This window comes from Rhipicephalus microplus, chromosome 2, assembly GCF_043290135.1.
Source record: "Rhipicephalus microplus isolate Deutch F79 chromosome 2, USDA_Rmic, whole genome shotgun sequence".
In the NCBI taxonomy this organism is placed as follows: Eukaryota; Metazoa; Arthropoda; class Arachnida; order Ixodida; family Ixodidae; genus Rhipicephalus; species Rhipicephalus microplus.
The window spans coordinates 31861232-31884470 of NC_134701.1; the positions used below are offsets into that span (position 1 = coordinate 31861232).

The 23239-nt window shown below is 44.9% G+C and overlaps 1 protein-coding gene across 6 annotated transcripts in view; it reads right to left on the reverse strand.

The window, feature by feature from the left end:
• Positions 1-6035: 6035 nt before the first annotated feature.
• The window catches only part of bbc (choline/ethanolaminephosphotransferase 1 bbc), a 178108-nt gene continuing 160904 nt past the window's right edge, over positions 6036-23239 (reverse strand). For 3 of the 6 annotated variants that reach the window (XM_037420248.2, XM_037420249.2, XM_075886361.1), the window contains one exon: positions 6036-6432. In XM_037420248.2, coding sequence (XP_037276145.1) covers positions 6350-6432 — 83 coding nt within the window. In that variant the 3' untranslated portion in view covers positions 6036-6349. Of the gene's footprint in view, positions 6433-8503; positions 8824-23239 lie in introns of those variants that run through there. The other 3 variants (XM_037420252.2, XM_075886362.1, XM_075886363.1) reach the window with 2 other exon arrangements.

Sequence of the window (23239 nt, forward strand, 5' to 3'; positions counted from 1 at the left end):
ATGAGGTCGCCAGTTAAGCGATGTGTGATAAATTACTCCAAGGTATTCAACAGATTCCACCTGTGGTATATCCTCATGATTGTAAGACAGAGAGATGTTCACAGGGTATTGCAGCGGGAAAACAAGGAGGGCACATTTACTCGGATTAAGTAGAAAGCAGTTGCCATCGAGCCAGCTCTCCAATATATTAAGGTAAGTCTGCAGCCATTCATATAAGGTCTGAATGTTATCTGCCATTGCGAAAAATGCGATATCGTCTGCATAAACATACATTGTTATATCCTGTTTACGTGGAATGGTGCTTATTAGTAAATTAAACAGCACCAGGGAAAGCACCGAGCCTTGCGGTATCCCCTTCGTTTGGGTATGAGTAGATGATGAAAACCCATATTTAAAACGATAAAATTTCCTGTCTGCAAGAAAATTGTGATGGTTGCTGTTAGTTGCCGAATCCAGAACAGCCCATGACAAAACCTTGATTGCATTGGAGCAAAATGTTAAATCCAATACTGAGCTAGTCTGACCTCGGACAAATGCTACATGACCTTTATTCAGACACGAGAGGTTGTGATCAATAGTGCATTCCCACAGTCGCCCACCACAAGAATCTGTCCTTATACCCCAAGACAAATGATGTGAATTAAAGTCTCCTGTGAGTACAATTTCCTTTCTACATGCTACCAAAACGCTGTCAAGATAACGCGTACTTTGCACACCGGAAGAAAAGCAACAATTTACAATTAAAAAAGGGTGGTATCCGGGGAGACACAAGTCTACCATATTTACTCGATTCTACTGCGCCCTCGATTGTAACGCCCACCCAATTTCCACGACGAAAAAAAAAAAAAAACATAAGACATCGATTGCAACGCGCACCCATTTTTCTCGCTGGCCCGCACGATCCCATCACTTGAAAAAACAACTCTTTTCGGAAGCGTCTTCCATTTAAATATGAGGTACGGGCGAAGCTTGTGCCCATCTGACGTGTAACAGAGCATTGCCGTCACTGTAGTTTTACCGTGGACCGATGTCAGCACGCGAACTTGCTTTGCCCCCTTCTTCTCGACGGTTGTGGTGCCAGGCATGTCGAAGTAAAGAGGCGTCTGATCGTCATTCCCGATTTACCCAAGCAGGTAGCCGTTGTTGTGCCGCAAGTTTAGGAAGAACCTCTGAAAACTGTGAAGCTTTTCATTGTACTCCTCAGCAAAACTTTTCGCATATGCCCATTCCCCTTCGGAGGCAAAAGCCTTTTAAGTTAGCCAGCACCTGCTCGCTTTAAACTGGCTCCGCATTAGACCTTTTTCTAAGGCTAATTGCATAGCCCGCACTTGGAGCAGTTTTGTCGTCACGGGCCGCTGTGCCGCTCGATGTTCAAGCACATACTCGCCGAGCAGCTCTTTAATTTGCGAAAACCGAACCTGCTGTGGTCCACTGAAGCCTTTGCGTAAAGCTCTGCTGTCGACAATCTTCTGCTTTTGTTTACGCCAGTGCCGCATGCACGTTTCGGGAACTCCGAACAACCGCGATGCGGCCTGATTTCCGTCCCTTTCTGCACATGCGATGACTTTTCTTTTAAAAGCGGCATCGTGGTGCACTCGAGTTTTTGGAGTCGGCCCTTCCATGCCGTCGATGCTAATGCACTACAAGATGACGAACTCCTCAGCACACGTACGAAGTGCTGCACATGGGAAACACATAGGCAGAAATCGCTGACGCGCCATGCCGACGCACGTAGGGGGCGGCCATTTTGGAAATGTCGATGGCAATAGAATGACCGTATTCATTTTTTTTTCGTACTCGATTCTAACGCGCATTCGATTTATGAACTCGCTTAATCGGAAGAAAGGTGCGCATTAGATTTGAGTAATTACAGTAATGCTAATATTTCGCAATCAGATTCTAACATTCTGAAAAAAATTTTTGCCCTATGGCATAATTCACTTGATACAAGGATCATTAAACCACCACCACGTGATGGGCGATCTAATCGAAAAGAGCAAAAACCTGCAAAATAGAAATTTTCATCTGGTGTGAGCCAAGTTTCTTGGAGAATTGTAATATCAAGATTAAAATTATTGCAAAAGTAATCTATGTCGTTTGAGGCTGAGAATATAGAACAGCAGTTCCACTGTAGTACCCTCAACTGACCTATGATGTTAGGCGCACCCCAGAGCCTCATGTCGCGCCCTTGTTAGCTTCTTCACGCGAAATAGCCGATTCATTCCGTTTAGATTTGGACTTGAGATTGGTGAAGATAGGGGATCTGGTACGTTAATTAGTTCGTATATCGAGTTCCATATCTGTAGCAGCACTTGTGCTGGGCTGAGGCGTATGGCAGTCCAAGTGCACCTGTGTTCCCGACTGCTTAGCCTTGACTGCAGATGCAGATAGTTCGTCCAACACTACATTGCGTAGCTGTGTGACATCGATGGTAATGTCCGATACTGCAGGTTCTGTACTAGTCTGTAGTGTTTGTCCAATCTGACTTGAAAAAATTTGCACCAAACAGTCGGAAAGGTTAAATATGAGTTTATCCATTGCCTTACTCACTGCCTTTTCCACAGCAGTTTCAATAGCCTGCGATAGGTTTGAGTCCATACTGGAAGTGCAGCGCGCTGTAATACCAGAGTATCCAAAAGCCTTGTCTCTAACTATGTCAATGGCTTCCCTTCGAGAACGGCAGCGGCGGTCAATAACTTCTAGGATTTGAACCTCCCGGGAACGAGCGGAACAGTCAGAGTTGTCGGCGCAGTGACTCCCCCCACAGAGACAACACTTTTCCGCTGTTGCAGTACACTTGCTTGAAGAATGGCTCTCTCCGCAGGTGCTACAACGAACGTTAGATTTACATCCTCCCGCACTGTGGCCGAATCTCCAGCAGTTCTTGCACTGAATCGAACGAGAAGCAAGGGGCTCTACTCGGAAGATCAATGGCCATAATTTTATTTCCGACGGACATTTTGTGCCCACAAATGTCGCAATGACAGATTCGGTTGGTACCCTCTCTTTGTCGCCTAGGCGATTACACCGGTAAATTGAAATTACACCTACTCCAGAGAGCCCGTCTAGGGTCTCAGCTGGACTCAGCTTGGAGTCGACTCCCCGTACAAGGCCTTTGGTACATGTAAGGTGAGGCAGAATAAAAGCACTCACCGGGGTAGCAGCAAAGGAGGTGCATTTGAGAAGATCCTGCACGCAGGTCTGATACGGCGACCTACACACGATACCTCCTCGCCCAAATGGGCGCACATCTGTGATGGTCTGGAAATGGTTTGAAGATGTTTCAGGTTCCTTTTGGACCACCTGAGAGTTTGTAAGTCTGATAAAGCCTCCATTTGTAGGTACCAGTGCCACGGGCATGCTGTCGATACCACTGCAGAAAAAGCAGTCTAGTGGCAATTCATTAGACGGAGGGGATGCTGACCAGGCGGATTGCGCCTGGCCGGGAGAAGTAGTCGTCATGAGCACTAGAGATATGGTTAGACTCAGAAACAGATAAACTATAGAATCGGACTCTAAGACAGAAAGTTAAAACTACTCAATCCTCAGCCAAGAACACCCCAGCAGGTTGAGCACGGGCAAGCTTGAAGGCGAGACTAGAACGGTCTTGCGAAGGATCTCGCCACGAAGCTATAGACCATAGAGACACACGTCTGCTGAAAGCAGCAACCGCCAATGGCTTCTTCAACTGAACAGAAGCTGTCACAGCACAGCGTGGCTGCATTTGTCAGTATGATCATGTGTCATGATCTGATCATGATCTGACTGGATGAAGGCCGTAGTCGACGCTCAAGGTGACGTCACCCGGTAATAAATGAAGTCAAGGACCCACTATTTCAGCACGAACCGTTTTAGAATCATATGAGGACGAAAAACTTCGAATTCACCACATATTTCACTGCACCCTCAAAACAATGAAACCAAAAGCCTAGGTCTAGACAGTCGACGGTTTTTTCTCATTGCCAGCGTAGTCATTAGAATTACGAATGTAGTTTTTTTCAGTGCCTAGTTCTGTCATGCGTCGTCCTAGTTTGCTTGCACAGATCTGCATTTTACTTTGTATTTCACAGGGCACAGATGTGTTTCTTCCCCTTTGCATTATAGAAATGCCTCGAGGCTACAGACCTGGCCTTACTCAACCTGTCTGTTACAAAAGTTTACGAATAAACGTTTCTTCATTTACTTCGCTTACGAATGTTTCTTCACTTAGCTTACTTCGTATGTCTATAAACATGAGCTGCATTTACGAATCTCGCCGTCACTTTGAGCGACGAGGGCCGCCGGCCACGCGTTGGCTTGTTCCCTCCAAGAGTGGACCATACCGTACATTTTACACCGTGGCTTAGTGTCTGCGCGCTTGGATTTTGATTGATGATGCAAACTGCGGGTGGCAACGCTGTTTTCATTTTTCGCTCAAGTTAGCGCAACTAAAAAAATTTGGAGGCTGGTCGGAGATTTTGGCGCAACGTAGCGTAATTTTAGCAATTTTCATGGTGTGCGCGCACCTGGGCGCAAAAATGGAGCATTGTATCAAATTGGCGCAATTAGAGCAGCTGCTGCACCACTGCTTAATTCAACTTCTATACAAGTTCTTTGACAACTATCACAACAATCTGTATGGTAGCTATTTCGGTGCATTACTTCCTTATAGTATGATTTCTCCTAGATCGTGGTTTTATAGATACTGCAACTCAATGACCGCACCAAAATTTGTGTTGTCATGTTGCACCACATGAAAACAAATACTGCTGCTCTCATGGTGCATAAATATTTGTCTGATCAAAGATGTAAAATCAGTGTGCCTAAATACAATGCCATACTGACTGTTGTTGCACAACAAATTCAACTCACAAACAGTACTGCTGTTTTGGCACAAAGCAACAATTACTTTGCATTCTGTCCCCACAGCTTTAATTTACTACAATGCATCATGAGTGTGATGCGCTGCTTTGCAAACCAGTGCAACTGTTTGGGCAGGCTGGCTATTAAACAGTGAATATTGAAAATATCAAGCAGTGGCAGTTACTACAAATATGCTAGCAGTGTGTGATCGCTGAAAGCACCGAATAATGGGCAGCAAGTAAAGTTCCCACATTATGTTTCAAATCTATAATTGTGCTAAAAAAAGCAAAAAAAGGAATGGCCATAAATTAAAATCAATGCTAGCATGTCATGTCAGTACTTCTTGTACACTTACCTTAGATCATAGTAGCACTGCACATTACACGGGTGCTTGTTAACCGCGGTGGAAACGTCCAAGAGAGCACAGCCGTACACCTTAGCTTTCCTTGATGCACCACACTGAACAAGTGCTCAAGGCATAGAACTCCGATAGGCACACAACGCCTGGCATAGCATGCAAGGAAAAGTTTCTCTTGAAGGCTTTCTCTTTTTTCTCTTCCAGTCCGTGTGCAGAGAGAAACAAGTGCTGAACACCAAAGGTTCAGGAACTACATTTATCAAGATTACGTAATTTCATGAGCTCTTCTTTAACAAGCCCATTCATTGCTGTCTTTTTGTAAATTCTGTTACACAAATTAATAATGCAACTGCAAGGCTCTATTTGCTTGCCATGCCAGTACCAGCAAAAAAAATAACCCTCGATTAATGTGCACGGAAAATGTTGTCCAACAGTCTTTTTGCAAGGGCAAAGCCCGTGTTGGAGTCACTTGAATGTGCAACGACAACGAAAAAGACAGCAGGTGTAAGGAAAGAATGAGTACTTTCCATTTGCTTTGCCTTGGACATCTGTCTGCCGCATTAACGCTTTTTGACTGCTGCAGCTCTTGCCACACTCCTTTTGAACATTGTGCCCTTGTGGAGATGAGAGGGCAGCTTTCCAAGTACAACAGAGCTCATTCACTGAGTGAACAACAGTGCTCCATACATAATGCAGAAAGCAGCACTTAGGTGCACATGTTGGGTGTTAAGACATGGCTTCCCAATGTCCTCAGCTTAAGCCCAGTACTGTGTGAAGAGTCGGGCGCTACCACAGCCAATGTAGTGCCAGTTCATAAACAACATAAACAACAAACCACGCAGCCCAAACGACGTTAAATGTTCCCATACGATACTTGTGCCTGACACAGAACCAGGCATAGCTGCGTTCTTGTTGATTGTTGCAGCTCATCAACGTGACCAAGAAAAAAAAGCTATTCTGCAGGTGCTCATACACTTGTGACAGTCAGCATCCCTTCTTGGTCTCGTAGGACGCTGTAGCACACACATATCCCTGAATTGGCAGGACTCACAAACACACACTGGTCAGTCGTCATCTGTGTGGAGAGGGAGGAAAGAGAAAGAGTGCAGCGCATGCTGCCTTGCTTTCAGCTAGTTCTGCTCCACTGGCTCAGGCATGGACTGTGTCCATTAGGGACTCGTGGTACGGCGGAGGCTCCTCGGGCGTTAGCAGGGCGCACGCCTCCTCTGCATCTGAAATGAGAGAATGGAGCCCTTCCGAGCGTCAGCAGCCACACATGTACATAAAAAATTATCGTAGCTCAAAAAGGACAAGCACACGAAGGAGTCCTTTAGCACTTGTAGGCCAAGGGGGCTAACAATGAAAACTTTGCACACAGTTTTATTTTTTTGGCTGCATTTCCCACACGAGTGGGAACTCTACGTCTAGAGATTTGAATGAGACACAGTGCTAAAGTGAGTGCACCTTTTCAGCTGAGCGATGCTGGCCTATGGTTTGTAAGCACACCAGTAAAAGAAGGAAAGCGGAACATGGCCAGAAATGTGAAGAACCTGCAAGCAAAGCCAAATCACATGTTTGTAAGAGGGCATCAAAGTGCATCTGCAGTAGGAGACAACCTTCTCTTTCATGAGTTCTTTGCTGAAAAAGTTTATGCGGCAACATTTCAAGCTGTTGGAGGGCACCTTCTATGCCAATGTAAGCTGCAATCTTGAAATGTGATACATGCATGCATCAACACAGCCTACTGAATTCAGTGTCGCTTTAAATATTTAAACTGCAATCTCTGCATCAAAAACAAGGTACCGAGTGGAGACAGTGGGTGCCATGCTGCACAGCTCGGCCATGCTGCACAGCTCGACCATGCCGTGAGAGAAATCCTGGGGCACCTACTGCAAGCACAGTTATGACATGCTCATAATCCATCATTCACTATGCATGTTTAAGGAACGCCTAGTGAGCTGCACACTTCGTTAACGCCGATGATGAGTTACCACTGAGCACCTTTGATGCTGATAATGGACTGGCAGCCACCCACCCGTTATGAATTCCCACAGTGCAACACCCAGTGCCTTCTACTACACGTGCAGCACAACATAGCTAATGAAACTCCTCACCCCATGCTTCTATATGATCTTTTTCCAGAGCAGCGTCAAGTACTAGAGTAGCTGGGCGGCAAAATACTTGTCTACTACACAGAATGCCTGTGCTTGGTTCTTGCTCGATCACCAGTTTTTTTCTCGTACAAGTCCAATTCTTTACTCGTGGACAACACTGGCACTTATTCCTCTATTATCTGCACTGTCGCTATAAAAAACTAGGCTTCCACTGCGAATTTGCCGACATTACTATACACAACAAATGCAACTCAAAAGAAGGCATGCAATTCTGGCCTGAAATCTGTAACGAGAAAAGAAAGAAAGATAAGTGACGAAGCTGTAGCTTGCAAAAGACGACGCCAAGTTGTGGTGCCAGCTGTGGTCCCACTGGATGGAACACTGCATGGAATCCTATTTTTAAAGATTACAATAAATGTAATAAGTTGCTCAATGCACAGAAAAACTGCAATCAATAGGGGAAATGTGTCAGACCAGAGCGAAAGGGTTGATACGAGACATGGTGCAATAACTGTAGGCATTTTTATTCATCTACAATATCTCTACTCCACTGACCACCCTGGTAGGGACGACGCCAGAACACACACAAATGCCATCAGCATTCTCCTACTGGCTAACAACAGAGCAGTGAATGGCAACACCTGGCACAGATGTCTTTGGGTGAAGTTGACGCTTGCATAAGGCAAACCGGGCAGTTTGTGAACGACAGTAGAGCAAAGTAAACAAGCAAAATAAAAGACATAATTGGCTGAAGCAGCAGTTAGCACTGAATCACACAGAGCATGGGTACAACAATGCCGACAGCATCCAACTATTTATGCAGCAAATAATAAATTTTCCAAAATAAAATTCTACAACACTGAGCACTGAGAGCACTGAGAGGAGTTCATATGCAACAGCAAGGGACGTTTTCTGGATGAGGAAACAATGAAGAAACAGTGGGGAAAAAAAGGAAGAGAACAGCATGGAAAGGAAGCATGGCACAATTTCTCTATACTAAAGGTGTGGCGGCCACTCGCAGCACGTACGATGACCACGGAGTGTGATGGCCACTTCTGCACACATGTCTCGTTTTGCAGAGTCTACCAACAAGTTCTACGAGCTACTCCGCCTCCATGGCTGCTTCAAGGAGCATGTGAATATCAGTCCAATTAAAAACAAACTTAAAACACCCAACGCACAGTGCAACACAGTGTCTTACAATCTTTAAGCTCTTGTCACACCACACATGTACACAGGTGACGGCAGTCCCCACACCAGTGCAGTGACAACCTCTTTGGCAAAGTTTTCTGCGCGCCGCTCACATACACCAGACAGTTTGGCCAGTCAATGCATGGCTGTGCTGATGGCCAGTCCCCGGCTTCACAAAGCGTCACCACCCGTCTTGAGATACTTTGATGGCCATCGGTGGTGTCCACTAGAGGGGCGGTACATGCAATGCGTGCTGCTCCGTTCCTTGTCAGGAGCGCAGGCGGTGTGGCTGAACGTGCATCGCAGGCCGCCGAAGATCTACAGGGCAAGAGAGAGATGGGGTATGCCACCTGTCAGCCACCTTTTCACAATGGCAACCACCTAACCTCCCTGCAAGACATGCACTTGCACGGTGTCACCGTTGACAGAGTCTGCCTCCAATTACTTTTTAAGGATACAAGGTAAGTACTGCACTAAGGCCTAGCAATCCAGCTTAGAAACCCTTGCACCTTTGAATATTTCCCCGGAATTCCTGCTGATACCAACAGCTCAGCTGAAAGGACTGCACATAGTCTTGGCTATCCATCTTGCACACTAAGGTGCAGCGCATAACTTGAGAAGTGTCATACACAACTCTTTCAAGTAGGAGTGTGCGAATATTTCAAATTTTAAATATTTTAAAAATACTGTTTGCTACTCGATTTGCATTGAAATTTTTCTTTTAGCAACTACTCAGCTTCCCAAAGACAAATACCGTCAGTGTCAAAGTTTTAGTGGCCCCTTCAAATTTTCCATATGGTTCACTCCATCATACGTGTGGCACAGCTGCCTTTCAGGTTCCGCTACAGTCGCAAATGTAGTGAATCTGGAAAATGCTGGATCCGACGCCGAGCTGATATATGTGGCAGAGGTTGGGTGCAATTAATGGTTCTTTGGACCTAAAATCTGGGCAGAGAAGTCCGAAAAATTGAATACCAAAGATGTTTAACGTCCAGAATTTCAGATGTTCTAGAATATATTGACTACGAGGCAGATTTGCAAGTCTAGATTTGAAGAGAGCACATCCTTGTTCGCCATGTCAGTTGAAAAAAACAGAATAGGCTACAGAAATAGCATCTTTTCCATTCATTCAGTTTTTCCAAATCATGTATGTAAATACCACTCGGCCTCAGCATTGCCTCATTCTTGGCAAGATAGCTATGAAACACTAACCTGCTTGTGCTTCATCGACCTAGCCAAAAGAAACACTTACTGAGGGGCACAGCGCAAAAACGGAACAGAGAAGAAATGAACACACGACATAAACAATGACAAACAACTGCGCATAAATTTATTACACCGGGAAATATATAGGTGAAACAAGAATAAAACCATCATGTGCACATAACCGTGAAAAGCGATGCGAATCTGCCATGAGTCGAAATGTCCAGGTTAACCACTCAAAAACTTTTTCCAGGAGGGCGAGTGAAGGCTCACTGACGCACATGTTCCCTTTTGTCTCGATATGAAAAGTCTTGTGAATTTTGCACTCTGTCTTGTTACGATATCTTGAGAGTACCTTGCAATTGTGAAAGAGTGAGGGTGCAGCCGCACAGCAATGGGCTGCCAAGGTGCTGCTTGTTCAAGACCTGGGGTTATTCGCGTGCTCTCTCAGATGAACATGGAACAACTAAGGCAACTCCATATTTCACAAGCTTTGTGTGTGCTGAAATGAACAGAAGAAGGCCTTCTGTGACCTTAACACCAATATACGGCACCAGGTCTAAAAATCTTAAGCAACCGTCACTGGGGAGTTCCTTGGTTAACGTGAGTGCATTGATATGTGCCTTGGCGCCCAGGTCTAGCGACAGAAATGCACCGGCTACCTAAATGATTTACTCCGTGCCTTGGCACCAAGACATGCCCAACACAGGAAAGACAAGCAACTTCTGTCATCCCCTACGTGCACGGTGTGAGCCATGCGCTCAAGAATTTTGATAGCAAAGCAGCCTTGGCTACACAGGACACAGTACGTGAAGTGCTTGAGCAATTAGTGTACAACTTTCCGTTTTTTTGTGGCCGCTTCTGTACTGGACACACCGGGCGCTGTTTGAATGACCACCTGAGAGAGCAGGCGAAATAATGTCAGGACTTCAACAAGCAGCCCTATGGCAGTACATTGTTCCTTGTGCTGCTGTGCCCCACTCTTTCATAATTGCAAGTAGTCTCAAGATATCATAAGACAAAGTGCGAGGTTTTTCATATCAAGACAAAGGGAAACGTGCATCGGTGAGCCTTCTCTTGCCCTCCTGGAAAAAGAGATAATGTTTTTGAGTGCTTAACTTTGTGGGGTCTCGATGTTGGCAAGAGAGCCATGCCACGCTTTTGGAACACGGACACAGTAGACACGGTTGGAACAAACCAAACAACACACATATTTATTTAACTACTTTTAGAACGGCGATATCGCCAGCCCAATTATTATACCATCAATTGTGATCTATGCTATGACATCCTTACACAATATTAAACAACACTGAACAACATGACAAACAAGGCGTTGTCGCTAACACCTGACTCACCACGTGGGCCCTCTGCAAACGGCCCGCGATGCCGTCAACGGCACACCCACGGCTAGAGGCAACCGTCCGCGCCACCACCCCACGCCAACAAAGAGGAGTTTATTTCTTGCGCACAGCTACCAAGGCTTCCCGCCAGGTGACGCCGCCGGCGCTAAGGTTTTCTAACCATGATGATGATGATGGTGGCGATAAATGCTCACGATAACAACGCCACTTACTGCCAAGCAGTTGTATTCTAATATGCGGCTTCTGCACGAGACACGTGTGCCACGTGGCGCAAACAACTTTACAGACAATTTATATACTTTATTTTATTTTTTTTATACCCATTTTTGTGACTGCTTATTCTGAAATTAACTGAAATTTTCATAATTTGTTAATGTATAAGAATGTATGCAGCATCACATACTATTTATTCACTGTGTTTTCTTTTTCTCAATGATAATAGTATGTAAACATGTTATTTTAATGACTTGTATATATTCTATTGATGTATTAATAGTGTCTGCGGCCAAATGCTGACCGAAGTCCAAGATGCACGGGGTGAGAGCTATGTCAAGGTGCCTAAAAGCAGCTTTTTCACTCGCTCCTCAAGATCTGTATTGCTCATGAAATGAACATTTCGAATTGTGGCAGATTCGCATTGCTTTTCAACTTTATGTGCACGTGAAAGTTTTATTCCTGTTTCAGCTATATATTTCCCGGTGTGATAAATTTGCACAATTGTTCATCAGTGCTTGTTTTCATTCTTTTTACGTCCCGTTCTTGTGCGGTTCCCCTGAGTATGAACTGGCCCTTCAAGAAACCCTTCTGCAAACACTTTCATGCTGCTACAGACACCAGCCGTGGGGTGAGTTCGAACTGGTGGCACTTTTGTCCGTGGCAACGGGAAACTAATGGAATGTGTGAGCCGGAAAGGGAGCAGGCACTTGCTGCGGGGGCGCTGGGCTAGATGGTACTTGAGATTAATTGCGCTGCTGTTTATTGTGTTGTGCACTGCTGAAATCTACAAAAGTGCACAAAGAGTGAAGATTACATCATCTGTTAAAATATTAGGTCAGCGAAGCATCGAAAAAAAGAGAAAACGGGAGCAGGCAAAAACTACAACAGAGGGACAAGTGCAATCGACAAAGCATCAAGTAAAGAAAGACGAAAAAAAAAGAATGGGAGATGCATGCTCTTTTTCAATGTTAGGAAACAATGGTAACATGTAGACACAGTAACAAAGTACTATTAGGAAAGATTCGGAAGGCCCCACGCATTGAGGACCGGTTTTATGCGAAGCAGTGAGCGAGTCTATGCTGCGATGCCACTTATGATTTGACACAATGTCAAACCATTAGTAACTTATGGTTTGACACTGTGCCGGGAAGAGACGGCATTTTTATTGAAACGAAGCGCATGCTACGGTGAGATTCACATTTTGCGTGCGATGCTGTGAACATCGTATGTAGCATTCGTCAGAGTGTTTTCTCTGGTGTTGAATAATACCCGATCATAACTTGCCGAGTCATAAAAGCCCATATGTAATGTTTATCCGACAGTCACAGAGATTGATTGATATGTGGGGTTTAACGTCCCAAAACCACTATATGTTTATGAGAGACGCCGTAGTGGAGGGCTCCGGAAATTTAGACCACCTGGGGTTCTTTAACGTGCACCCAAATCTAAGCACACGGGCCTACAACATTTCCTCCTCCATCGGAAATGCAGCCGCCGCAGCCAGGATTCGAACCCGCGCCCTGCGGGTCAGCAGCCGAGTACCTTAGCCACTAGACCACTGCGGCGGGGCGACAGTCACAGAGAACACGTGCTGCAATTGAAATTGACATTTAGCTGAGGTAATGTCTCTATCACAGCATTAGGTCTACATAAGTAATAATTATTACTTTGTCATAAAATTAGACAGCCAACATTGCAACTGCTATTAGTGTTGGCAGCACCGTCAATTTTTTGCGCATAGGTCTTAAAAAAAAAAACTTGAAAGACATGGCTTGGCTCTTTTGAAGAATACATGATTGCCACTAACAATGCCTGGGTTCGATTCCTTCTGGTATCCTAATTTCTATTCTCTGTATACTTCGAGTCATCACAGCCAATGCCACTTTTTTTTTTGACCCGTGCCCATTTAAATTACCAATATTTGGTGCTGCTTCTGGGTAGATATAAACTGTAAATCACTTGTGCTTTATGTACGCATCTCGCCACCCGTGTATGTGCCACACGTGGCTGTAGGCGAGTTCCATGATATACATGCCAAGATTTTCGCAATACTTTTGTCTCAACCTGGTAGTCAGGTATCTCATACTCTCGTAACCACCTCTACTAATACTGGTTAATACCCATTATCGTAAGGAGATGACCTCAATAACGCCAATATTGACTTTAGCGTCTAGATATAGACACGTATATAGAAACACTCAAAGTGTCTTTGATTCACTAAGAAATCTTTTGCATTTTAAATGGAAATAGAAATGGTGCTATTACATCACAGCTTGTCCCATTGAGCTTTTTCCATGGGGTGCTCTAGTCGTCACATTTATATTACGCAATTTCACGCACGTGGGCTGCTTCATGTAAGCAGCAACCCTTTTGTGGAGCAAACACTCGAAGACCAGTGCACCTGCTGTTCAAGCCATGAAAGTTGCTGCGTGATATAACTGTCATCGCCATGAACGTATCGGCTCTGTTAGGGCTTTCCAATAGTGTGGAACAGAAAGTTGTGCACTTAACATGCAAAACATGTTTATTTTACAATATTTCGCCTGTCGGGCCTGTCTCCTTTGCATTCCCGATAGAAAGGAAGCATGGTGTCCCTTCTGGTCCTCCTCCGCAAGTAAAAAAAAAAACGCATAAAAACATAGCACCACGCGAAAAAACTGAGTCGTTCGATGTTCAGGTGGCGCTGCTCGGTCTGAAGACATGGGACGAACACGTGCCATTCTTTCTAGATGACTTTGGGACCACTAAACACTGCCACGGCAGTAAAGGACGGCGCGGGAGTCCCACAAAAGCCTGACGACGAGCCCCGCTATCTGAACATATGTCCAACAGTCGAAGGCTTCGTGCATTGTTCAAGAAACACTGTTGCTGCACCTTCTATTTGCCTTAGACAACAAACACAACGGTGTACTGCTTTGAATAGTTCAAAAAGAAAATACCACTGCTACGCTACGAATGCTATGTTGAAAGTTCGCGTCGTCTGCTTCATATGCCGATACTGCCCCTGCCCCCCCTTGCGGCACTTATCGAGAGCAGCGCAGCTGGGACTGTACGACGGTCACCTGGTGCCTATAAGAATATGGCTAGATATCCCCTCAACATTTTTTGCTCCTTTTTTTTAATAATTTGGCTTCGAAGTATATGAAATATATTCTAGAAATATTCTATTAGATTCATATTCACAATTCAGTATTCGAACTAGCTTCTCACCAAAATTTTGCTATTTGCACAGCTCTAGTAAAATTTCATCTCAAATTGAATATTGAATACAAAGACTTTGTTGAAAATTGAAAGAACAAAGACATCAAATCTGCTCATGCCCTTCAGCTCATGAGTGGTGGGTGATTGCGACTGAATAACTAGAAATTGTCATGCAGAAATAAACAGAAGCTGCTTTACATGACCTAGCTTCAGGCTTTCTCGCCGTAATGTTAGGGTATTTTATGGCTCATCTGACCATGGTTGTGCCTTGCTTCGTTGTTGCGAGTTCTCCAGGCAAAAAAATTTTCAGGTGCCTGATCACAGTAGTGTTCCAGTGTAGCAGTGGAAGACTGCACAGCGTGAACAAATTTTTTCATGTGAAGCCAATCGCGGAAGGTTTTGTGAGTCAAAGTGGTGGCTAAAACAAATTTACTAGCGCAAAACGACGAAACACTTTCCAAGATGGGTTGCACCATGAGTAAGACACGTAGACAGGGATAGGTGAGACACGGAGAAGCGCTTAGCTGTCTCCATCTACGTGTTGTGCTCGTATTACAAATCATCATGAACCAGCACCAACTCGCCCAACTTTTTACTTTACTGAAATCATCATGAATCACTAACTTGCCGAATAAACCATTTTGACAACTTAAGAAGAAGCATACACAAAAGTGCCGACTTTTCAGTGCTGTGTATGTATATTTCTAATGCTAACGTTGCGCTGGCAAACCTATCTTGATGATGAACCAACTTGTTAAAGCAGCAGTGGTGACGTTTCATGGGGTCTGCAGCCTAAGTGACCAAAGTACACAAGAAGTCCTTGTTTTTGTTTCGGAAGACAAGTTATGAAGGGCTCGGCTTTTTTTTTTTATGCATGGAAATGAAAATGTCATTTAAAATAAACATGCATTCACTACTGAACCAGTGTATCAGTGAAAGTTTTACCTACCTACTATAACAACGTTAGCGATAGTGAACCAGTGTATCAGTGAAAGTTTTACCTACCTACTATAACAACGTTAGCGATAGTTCTAGCCAGCCTACCCAAGCCAAGCTGCACATCGGGCTTTGCTGCGTTTCAGACATTCGTCTGGTCAAATTGTTGAATGCCAACTTGACAATCAAATAACTGTACACCCTTACTTTCAAGTAATCTATTTATTTGCTTGAGCCATAATTCCATGACGTTTTTAGGCGGTGCATGAAGTTTCTTAGCAAAATTGCAAATTTTAACACATTACTTCCTTTGTATAATTCAAAAGAATTATAAGCAAACTTCATCAGTAGCGACAGACGGGAGTGCATATTTTCAGAAACGGAAAGGTGACAGCTTTTCATTGCAAACATATCATACCACAGTGAACTTGTAGCTGGGCTATTTGGTGCATCTATACGGCAAGCTCTTGAAGCCACAAACAACCACTGCCATCGTGGCACACCACATACTTCCCAAGTTTATGCCATTCAGATGCTGCCACTATTCATTTTGAACAACACTCCCACCTTGAAACATGTTGATTTGTTCTTGGTGCAAGCAATACATGTATATTCAACCTTCAATAACCATTCTGTGCAGATTTTGGGTGCATGTGAGCCAACTGCTGCGTAGATCCGGTGCTACCATGAGCATCATGGTAGCACCGGATCTACGCAGCATTGTGAAGCATGAAATGTACTATCACTGCATTTCCAAGCATACAAAGTTCTTTTCACTGTGTTTGATCCCCAATTGGATCCAAACAGCCCTGATTGTCATTACTGTGCTCCAGTGTTTTTTATCATTCATTTATTTTATTTACATCATTCTCGATTTTTCCATCACTCATAAAATTAGCATGTTTCGCTCACAACTAACAACACCGACACTCGACTATCTGCAAAACGAGCTCTTTAACACTATGCTGCTAAAAAATAAAACAGATAAAGAAAATGAAGAGAGAAAATCAGCCTGAAGTGTGCAAATCAAACATACATGACAACATGTGCGGATAGATGTAATGGGCATCTGTGAAATGAGAAGCTGGGATCTAAAGTGTCTGCAGCAAAAAAAAAAAAAAAAAAAGAACAAGAAATTATGGTGCCATATTTCATGCTAAAAAAATGATTAGTCCAACCACATGAGCTTTCTATGGGGATATGGAACCAAGCTTCTCATTTCATAAACACCCATTACATCAATCCATAGGCATCGTCACGAATCTGATGTTTTACACACTTACAGGGATAGAACAGGGTACATGGTTTTAAGAGCAGTCATGGGACCAGGCAAAAGTGCCTTTTGTAGCAGGCTTGGAGCAGCCAGAAGGGCCTTTTTGAGTAAGTTCAGGGCAGTAAGAATGTTCAGAGCAGATGTAGCCCCGTCCAAAGCACTTGCGAAGCGACATTTGTTCTATGCTGCACTTTTCAAACGCTCAGCTAAATTGTGAAATAGCCTCATTATTCCAACAGAAGTTATATGAACACTCCGAACGTGTTGCCGCTGCCATCATGTCCTGGATAACTTGAAAATTTATACGATATATTTGTGTGCATCGTATGTTCTATTTGCGGGTAAAAGCTCGCGAGCAATGATGACGACCACAGTTGGAGAGATCAAACGGCTGCGTCTTTATCCAGTGCTTGTAAGGCGCATGAAATAACATCAGATACACCCACCTAATTGAAGCAGAAAGGAAGCACTCCACCCATCTTAAAAAAAAAAAAGAAGGGGGGGGGGGGGGTGTCGCTCGAGCAACAACTATGAACTTTGCTTCTAAGGCGTAGTGACATTCGCTGGCACGCAAGTTATCTCGGCAGCCATCAGCAGGCAATTTACATACAGTTCTACGTCCCGCACTCTCATCGCGAAGAGACTGTGTGAAAAGTGTAGCTCCCGTGGAAATGGCTATATTCTCGCACACCAGAGCTTTGCACAGTTACATGAGATCGCATACAAAAGAATTAGCAGCTAGCCTCACTTCGTATAACGTTACAACTTGCTGCTATCGCATTCATTGCTTCCCCCTTGCAGTGCAATTGTGACTTCTTTAGTCATGGACAGCTGGCCATGTATATCTTTTTATCTGAATGCGGGAGTGTCAACTGCCGTGTCGATAAGCAGCCATATGAAGTAGAATATGCACTCAATGAGCAGTCATGATGTGCACCAGCCTCTGTTCGTGTGTTCCGGGAACCAGGCATCACTAATGTTCGACTATTTTACTGTTACTGCCACCCCCCCCCCCCTTTTTTTTAACAGGATTAACGCTGATGCCCATTGAGTTCGAGGTGCCCCATAGAATGTATATTGGGACCAGCCTTCTTGCTTTGTTGAGAGCTTCACTCTTAAAACTCGAGGTAAAACATTTGCTGTCTACAGAAAACCCTACGCCTCAATGCCCTAGCCATGCATACACCCTGAAGGAGCAGCCACCCGAAGTCACAGGCGCAGCCGCTGCCCCATTTATCCGGCGTGGCGCCGGTCGAGTAGGAGTGCCAAAAGATCCGCGCTTCTAGCAGGAGTGCCACAGCGAGATTTGAACTTATGACACTGCAGTTTGGACATTCTTTTGTGGTCGGACAATCGTGGTTTGGAGCCAAGTGACAGAATCCTTGTAGACAAGTGTTGACGCGAGTGTGGAACGAGCATTTGGGCGGGCCCACCCGACACCCCCATCAAGCATATATGTCCATGACGATGCCATTTTGATTGGCCTCTTCCTTGAGCATATAATGAAGCCGATGAAGCCATATAGAACATCATTGTACTGTTTTAGGTGTATTGTAACAATTTTGATACAAATGTTAAGACCGTAAAGTGAAAGAAATGACCCCTTGCCATAGATCTAACCTTCATTACAGTTCTGACAAACAAACGGGCCCTTGAATATTCCCTTCCTTCAATGAACGTGTCAGCAGAAGTCGTGCACAGACCTTCTCGTGGGACAACATGCTGCTGCATTGCATGGCACCTGTTGATCAGGCTGTGCTGCCACTGGGGCATCAAGAGCTTTCTGCTAGAGTTTTCAGGCCTTAACTGAATCCAGCTTGATATGCAGGCATAAATCCACCTACCATTCCAAGGCAATGGATCTCAAAACGGGAGGTGGGACATTAAAATGTGTGCATTTCTAGATGGTACAATTTTTTGTGAAGCTTACCGAGTATATGTATATTTGCGTACTATTTCTAATCTTGTAATAATCTTTTTAGCACTATATATAGCTTTTAAGATATCAAACATTTCATGTGCCATTTTGGGAGGAAGATTTTTCCTAAACTGAAAGAGTTAGAAAATTAGCCAGAATGTGACAATAATCTGCAATGAAAGCTATATTCAGAAAAAAGAGGAATGGCTGCTGTAAACCCACCTGAACAAAACTTTTCACATTATTGAACATTCTTAGTGCCAGATGTCAAGCTGGGATTTGGCTCACAAATGTGCTCAACATGCTTCAACTAGTCGTTCTTGAGGAGAGTTTAGATAGAACATCCACTGTTGTTTTCCACTGCATACGCTTCAAATCAATCTAGAGTAGAACGATATGCTGATTTACACTGTACATGTCAGTTAAAAAAATATTGTTCCCAAAAAGATGTAAAAATTTAAGATATATATATATATATATATATATATATATATATATATATATATATATATCTATATATATATAAAAGGAAAGAAGTGTGTGCTTGAAGACTCGTTTTTCTGTGTTTGACACAATAGTAATGAGATCTAACAGGCAGTAATGCAAAGGAAAGTATAGGTGAAGTTATTAGAACGAATTGTAAAGTGGTAGCTCAGTTGGTAGAGCACCGCCATGGTAGCTCAGTTGGTGGAGCATAGAACGCATTATTCGAAGGTCGCAGGTTCGGCTCCTGTCCACAGCAAATTATCTTTTCACCCACTTTTCTTTCTTCACATTTACATTACGATTCAGTCTAATAAATTCCCCTATATTTTCCTTGGCAATACTGTCCGTTAGATCTCACTATTATATATTGTTAGGGATGTGATGGGATTATTTACACTGAAAATGCCAGCGCTCAGCCGTCACTGCCGAATCACCATCGCTCGAGAGCGTCCTACCTCTTCTTCTTTCCTGCTCTTTCAGTCCGCGTTACATTTTATTTCAAGCAAGACGAAGCTCAACGAGCGAGTAGAAGCGATCGATTGTTGTAGGGCTTCAATCGGGCAATGTTCACAATTTGCGTCTTACGCGAACGCGGGTTCTGAGCTGTCACTTTCGCTACAATGAAAGTGACGTCACTCAAGCACCGAGTAATGACGAATGATCCTGAGTACTTAGAAAGAAGCTTCTGGCAAAGCCCCTTCTTTCGAACGGGCGTCCACAGCCAGACGAAATCACCCATAGCGAAAGCCACAGGCGGGTGTTTTGCGTCGTAATGGTCTTTCACATGAGCGTGGGCGGAGGGAGTGCGGAGCCAAGCAAGTCGACGAGCTTCTTCGGCGCAACACAAAGTCTGAGCGACACTGGCGTTTTCGTTCGTCGAAAAAGGAAGTAAGGTGTCAAGAAAACTTTGGGGATGACGAGCATAGAGGAGAAAGAAAGACGTATAACCTGTGACCTCGTGTTTCGCGGTATTAAAGACGTATGTAACAAAAGGTAATACGGCATCCCAGTTCTTGTGATCTGCCGCGACGTACATTGAAAGCGTGTTGATTATGGTACGATTGGTGTGCTCAGTGAGGCCGCTGGTCTGAGGACGGTATGGCGTGGAATGCCGATACTGGCACCCACAAAGCCGTAGCAACTCTCCGACAACGTCAGCGGTAAACTGCCGGCCGCGATCACTTATCACCACTTGAGGGGCCCCGTGACGGAGTATAATCGAGTGCAGAAGAAACCATGACACATCAGATGATGTGGCTGAAGCAACCGCCATCGTTTCAATATACCATGTCAGGTAATCTAAGCATACAATAATCTAGCGGCGGCCGGTGGTAGACTTGGGGAAAGGGCCCAGTAAATCTATGCTGAATTTTTCGAATGGTATGTCGATGGCTTAACCGGCTGCAGTGGGCCGGCCAAGGGTGTGGTAGGATGTTTGTGGCGTTGGCAGACATGACAAGTTGCGACGTAGTGCTTGGTGGACTTCCAGAGTCAAGGCCAGTAAAAACGTTGTCGGATACGGTAAACCGTTCGGGCAAATCCAAGGTGCCCAGACGTGATGTCATCGTGCATGGCTTGGAATACCGCAAGACGCAGGCATTCTGGCACGACAAGGAGTAGTGTGGAACCATGGCTGGAGTAATTCTTGCGATATAGTAGGGCGTCATGAATCACGAATGGCGTGGCGCGTTTGGAGCTACGAGCCACATCGATCATTAGTTTCAGCGAAGGGTGACACTGTTGCTCGTGACGGAAGACGTCCAAATTTGGGAAGTTGGAGGAGATTGCAGCCAGGTAGCTATCGAAATCATCATCAGCAGCATCCACAGTCGCAGATGGAAGACGAAATAAGCAGACGTCATCTGCGTGACATCGACCGCTCTTGTAGGTCACAGAATAATTATATTCTTGAAGCTGTAAGGCCCAGCGAGCTAACCGACCAGCTGGGTCACTTAGTCCAATAAGCCAACAAAGCGAATGATGATTTGTGACGATCTTGAATTGCTGGCTGTACAAATAAGATCTGAACTTTTGGACGGCGAAAACGACCGCAAGACATTCGAGTTCGGTGATCGTAAAATTCCTCTCCGCCTTAGTCAAAGTAAGACTAGCATACGCCACGACGCGCTGATGGCTGTCGTGATACTGAACTAGCACGGCACCAACACCACTAGCATCTGTATGCAGTTCTGTAAGTGCCTCCGCGTCGAAATGGTGCAAGAAGGGCCCGGAAGTAAGCAAATACTTCAGCTGCTCGAAAGCAGCCTTACACTCAACGGTCCACCAGAATGGGGCGTTTTTGTGGAGCAACTCTGTCAGAGGATGAGCAAGCTGGGCGAAGTCTTTGATGAACCGACGAAAGTAAGAACACAGGCCCACGAAGCTACGGAGATCCTTCACAGACGTTGGTTGCTTGAAGTCTCGGACAGCATTGATCTTTTGCGGGTCTGGCCGTATACCGTCCCTGTTGATTAGATATCCGAGCACAAGGGCTTGAAGCTCACCAAAACGACACTTCTTTGCATTTAAAATGAGACCAGCTTGTTTGACACAATCTAGATTAACGCTAAGCCGATGATTGTGCTCTTGGAATGTCTTGCCAAAAATAATTACATCGTCGAGACAACACATACATATCTTCCATTTGAGACCGCGAATGATGGAGTCCCTGAATTGCTCGAAGGTAGGTGGGGTATTACATAAGCCAAACGGCATGACTTTACACTCAAATAACCCATCAGGCGTGACAAAAGTAGTCTTCTCTCTGTCAGACAGATGCATTCATATCTGCCAGTATAACAGACCTTAGGTTGACGGACGAAAAGTATGCGGCCGAGTGCACGCAATCAACAGCATCATCGATGCGTGGTAGCGGATACATGTCTTTCTTTGTGACAACGTTGAGACAGCGGTAGTCCACACAAAATCGCCAAGAGTTGTCTTTCTTTTTTACCAATATAACAGGAGCTGCCCAGGGACTGCTTGACTCTTGAATAACGCCTTTCTGCAGCATGTCGTTGACCTGATCGGCGATCACTTTCCTCTCAGACGGGGATACTCTAAAGGGTTTCTGGCATATCGGTGTAGCATCTCCCGTGTTGATGCGGTGGTGCAAACGGGATTAAGTCCACATGGAGGAACAACGCTTGTCTTGAGCGAAATCAAAGACTCCCGCGTAGCATGTAAGCACCTCCTCGAGGACATCCTACTCTGAAGAAGGCAACGACTTACTGATCATGCGTTTCATCTCGGCTGAGTACTTGGGCCCAGTCTGACTGATGGCTGGAGACTCTGAGACCATTCTGACGTCAACTGTGGCCTGCTGCTCAAACGTTTCCAGTTTAAATCCGGCTGGCAGGACAACAGGCTCTGATGCTGCGTCGAGCGCCCACAAGCAAGCATGTCCGTCGATGGCTGTAAGGACAGACCGCGGGACCAGCACATTCTTCTTGATGGCGTTTGTATGATCATGCTCAACAAGTCCAGTGCAGGGTCCCGAGAGGACGTGAGAAGAGCATACGGGAACTAGCATTGCTGTCCGACCAGGGATCGTCACATCTTAAGACAACGAAAGCGCATCGATGGGGAGAGTTGGAAAATCGTCAACTATGGCAGCAGGCAAAGTACTTTGTAGAAAAATCTCTCCAGTTCCACAGTCAAGCGTAGTGCCGCACTCATGAAGGAAGTCTATCCCTAAAATGACGTCATGAGTTGCGGGAGCCAGTACAGTGAATTCAACTCTGAAATTTTGTCCACCAATCGTGAGTACAACTGAGCAAATATTAACAGGACATAACGCTTCGCCTCCAACTCCACGAAAAGTTTCTTTACGATCCCACGCGAACATTATTTTGTGGCCCAAGAAACAATGCTTGAAACGAAGACTCATAACTGAAATAGCAGCACCAGTGTCTACAAGAGCAAGAGTGTCTACACCGTCTATACACACACGCACTTTGTTTATCAAGATCACAGCAGAAGTAGGAATTGGCAAAACTAACCGTCCCGCGAACGCACTTCCATCGGCCGCACCAGCTAGTTTCGCAGCTGATGCGGGGAAGGCGACCACGACGCTGAGAAGGCAACCGGCGGGAACGTGTCGGATGTGGCGTCAGGCTTCGCTCGAAGGCGGGGGAC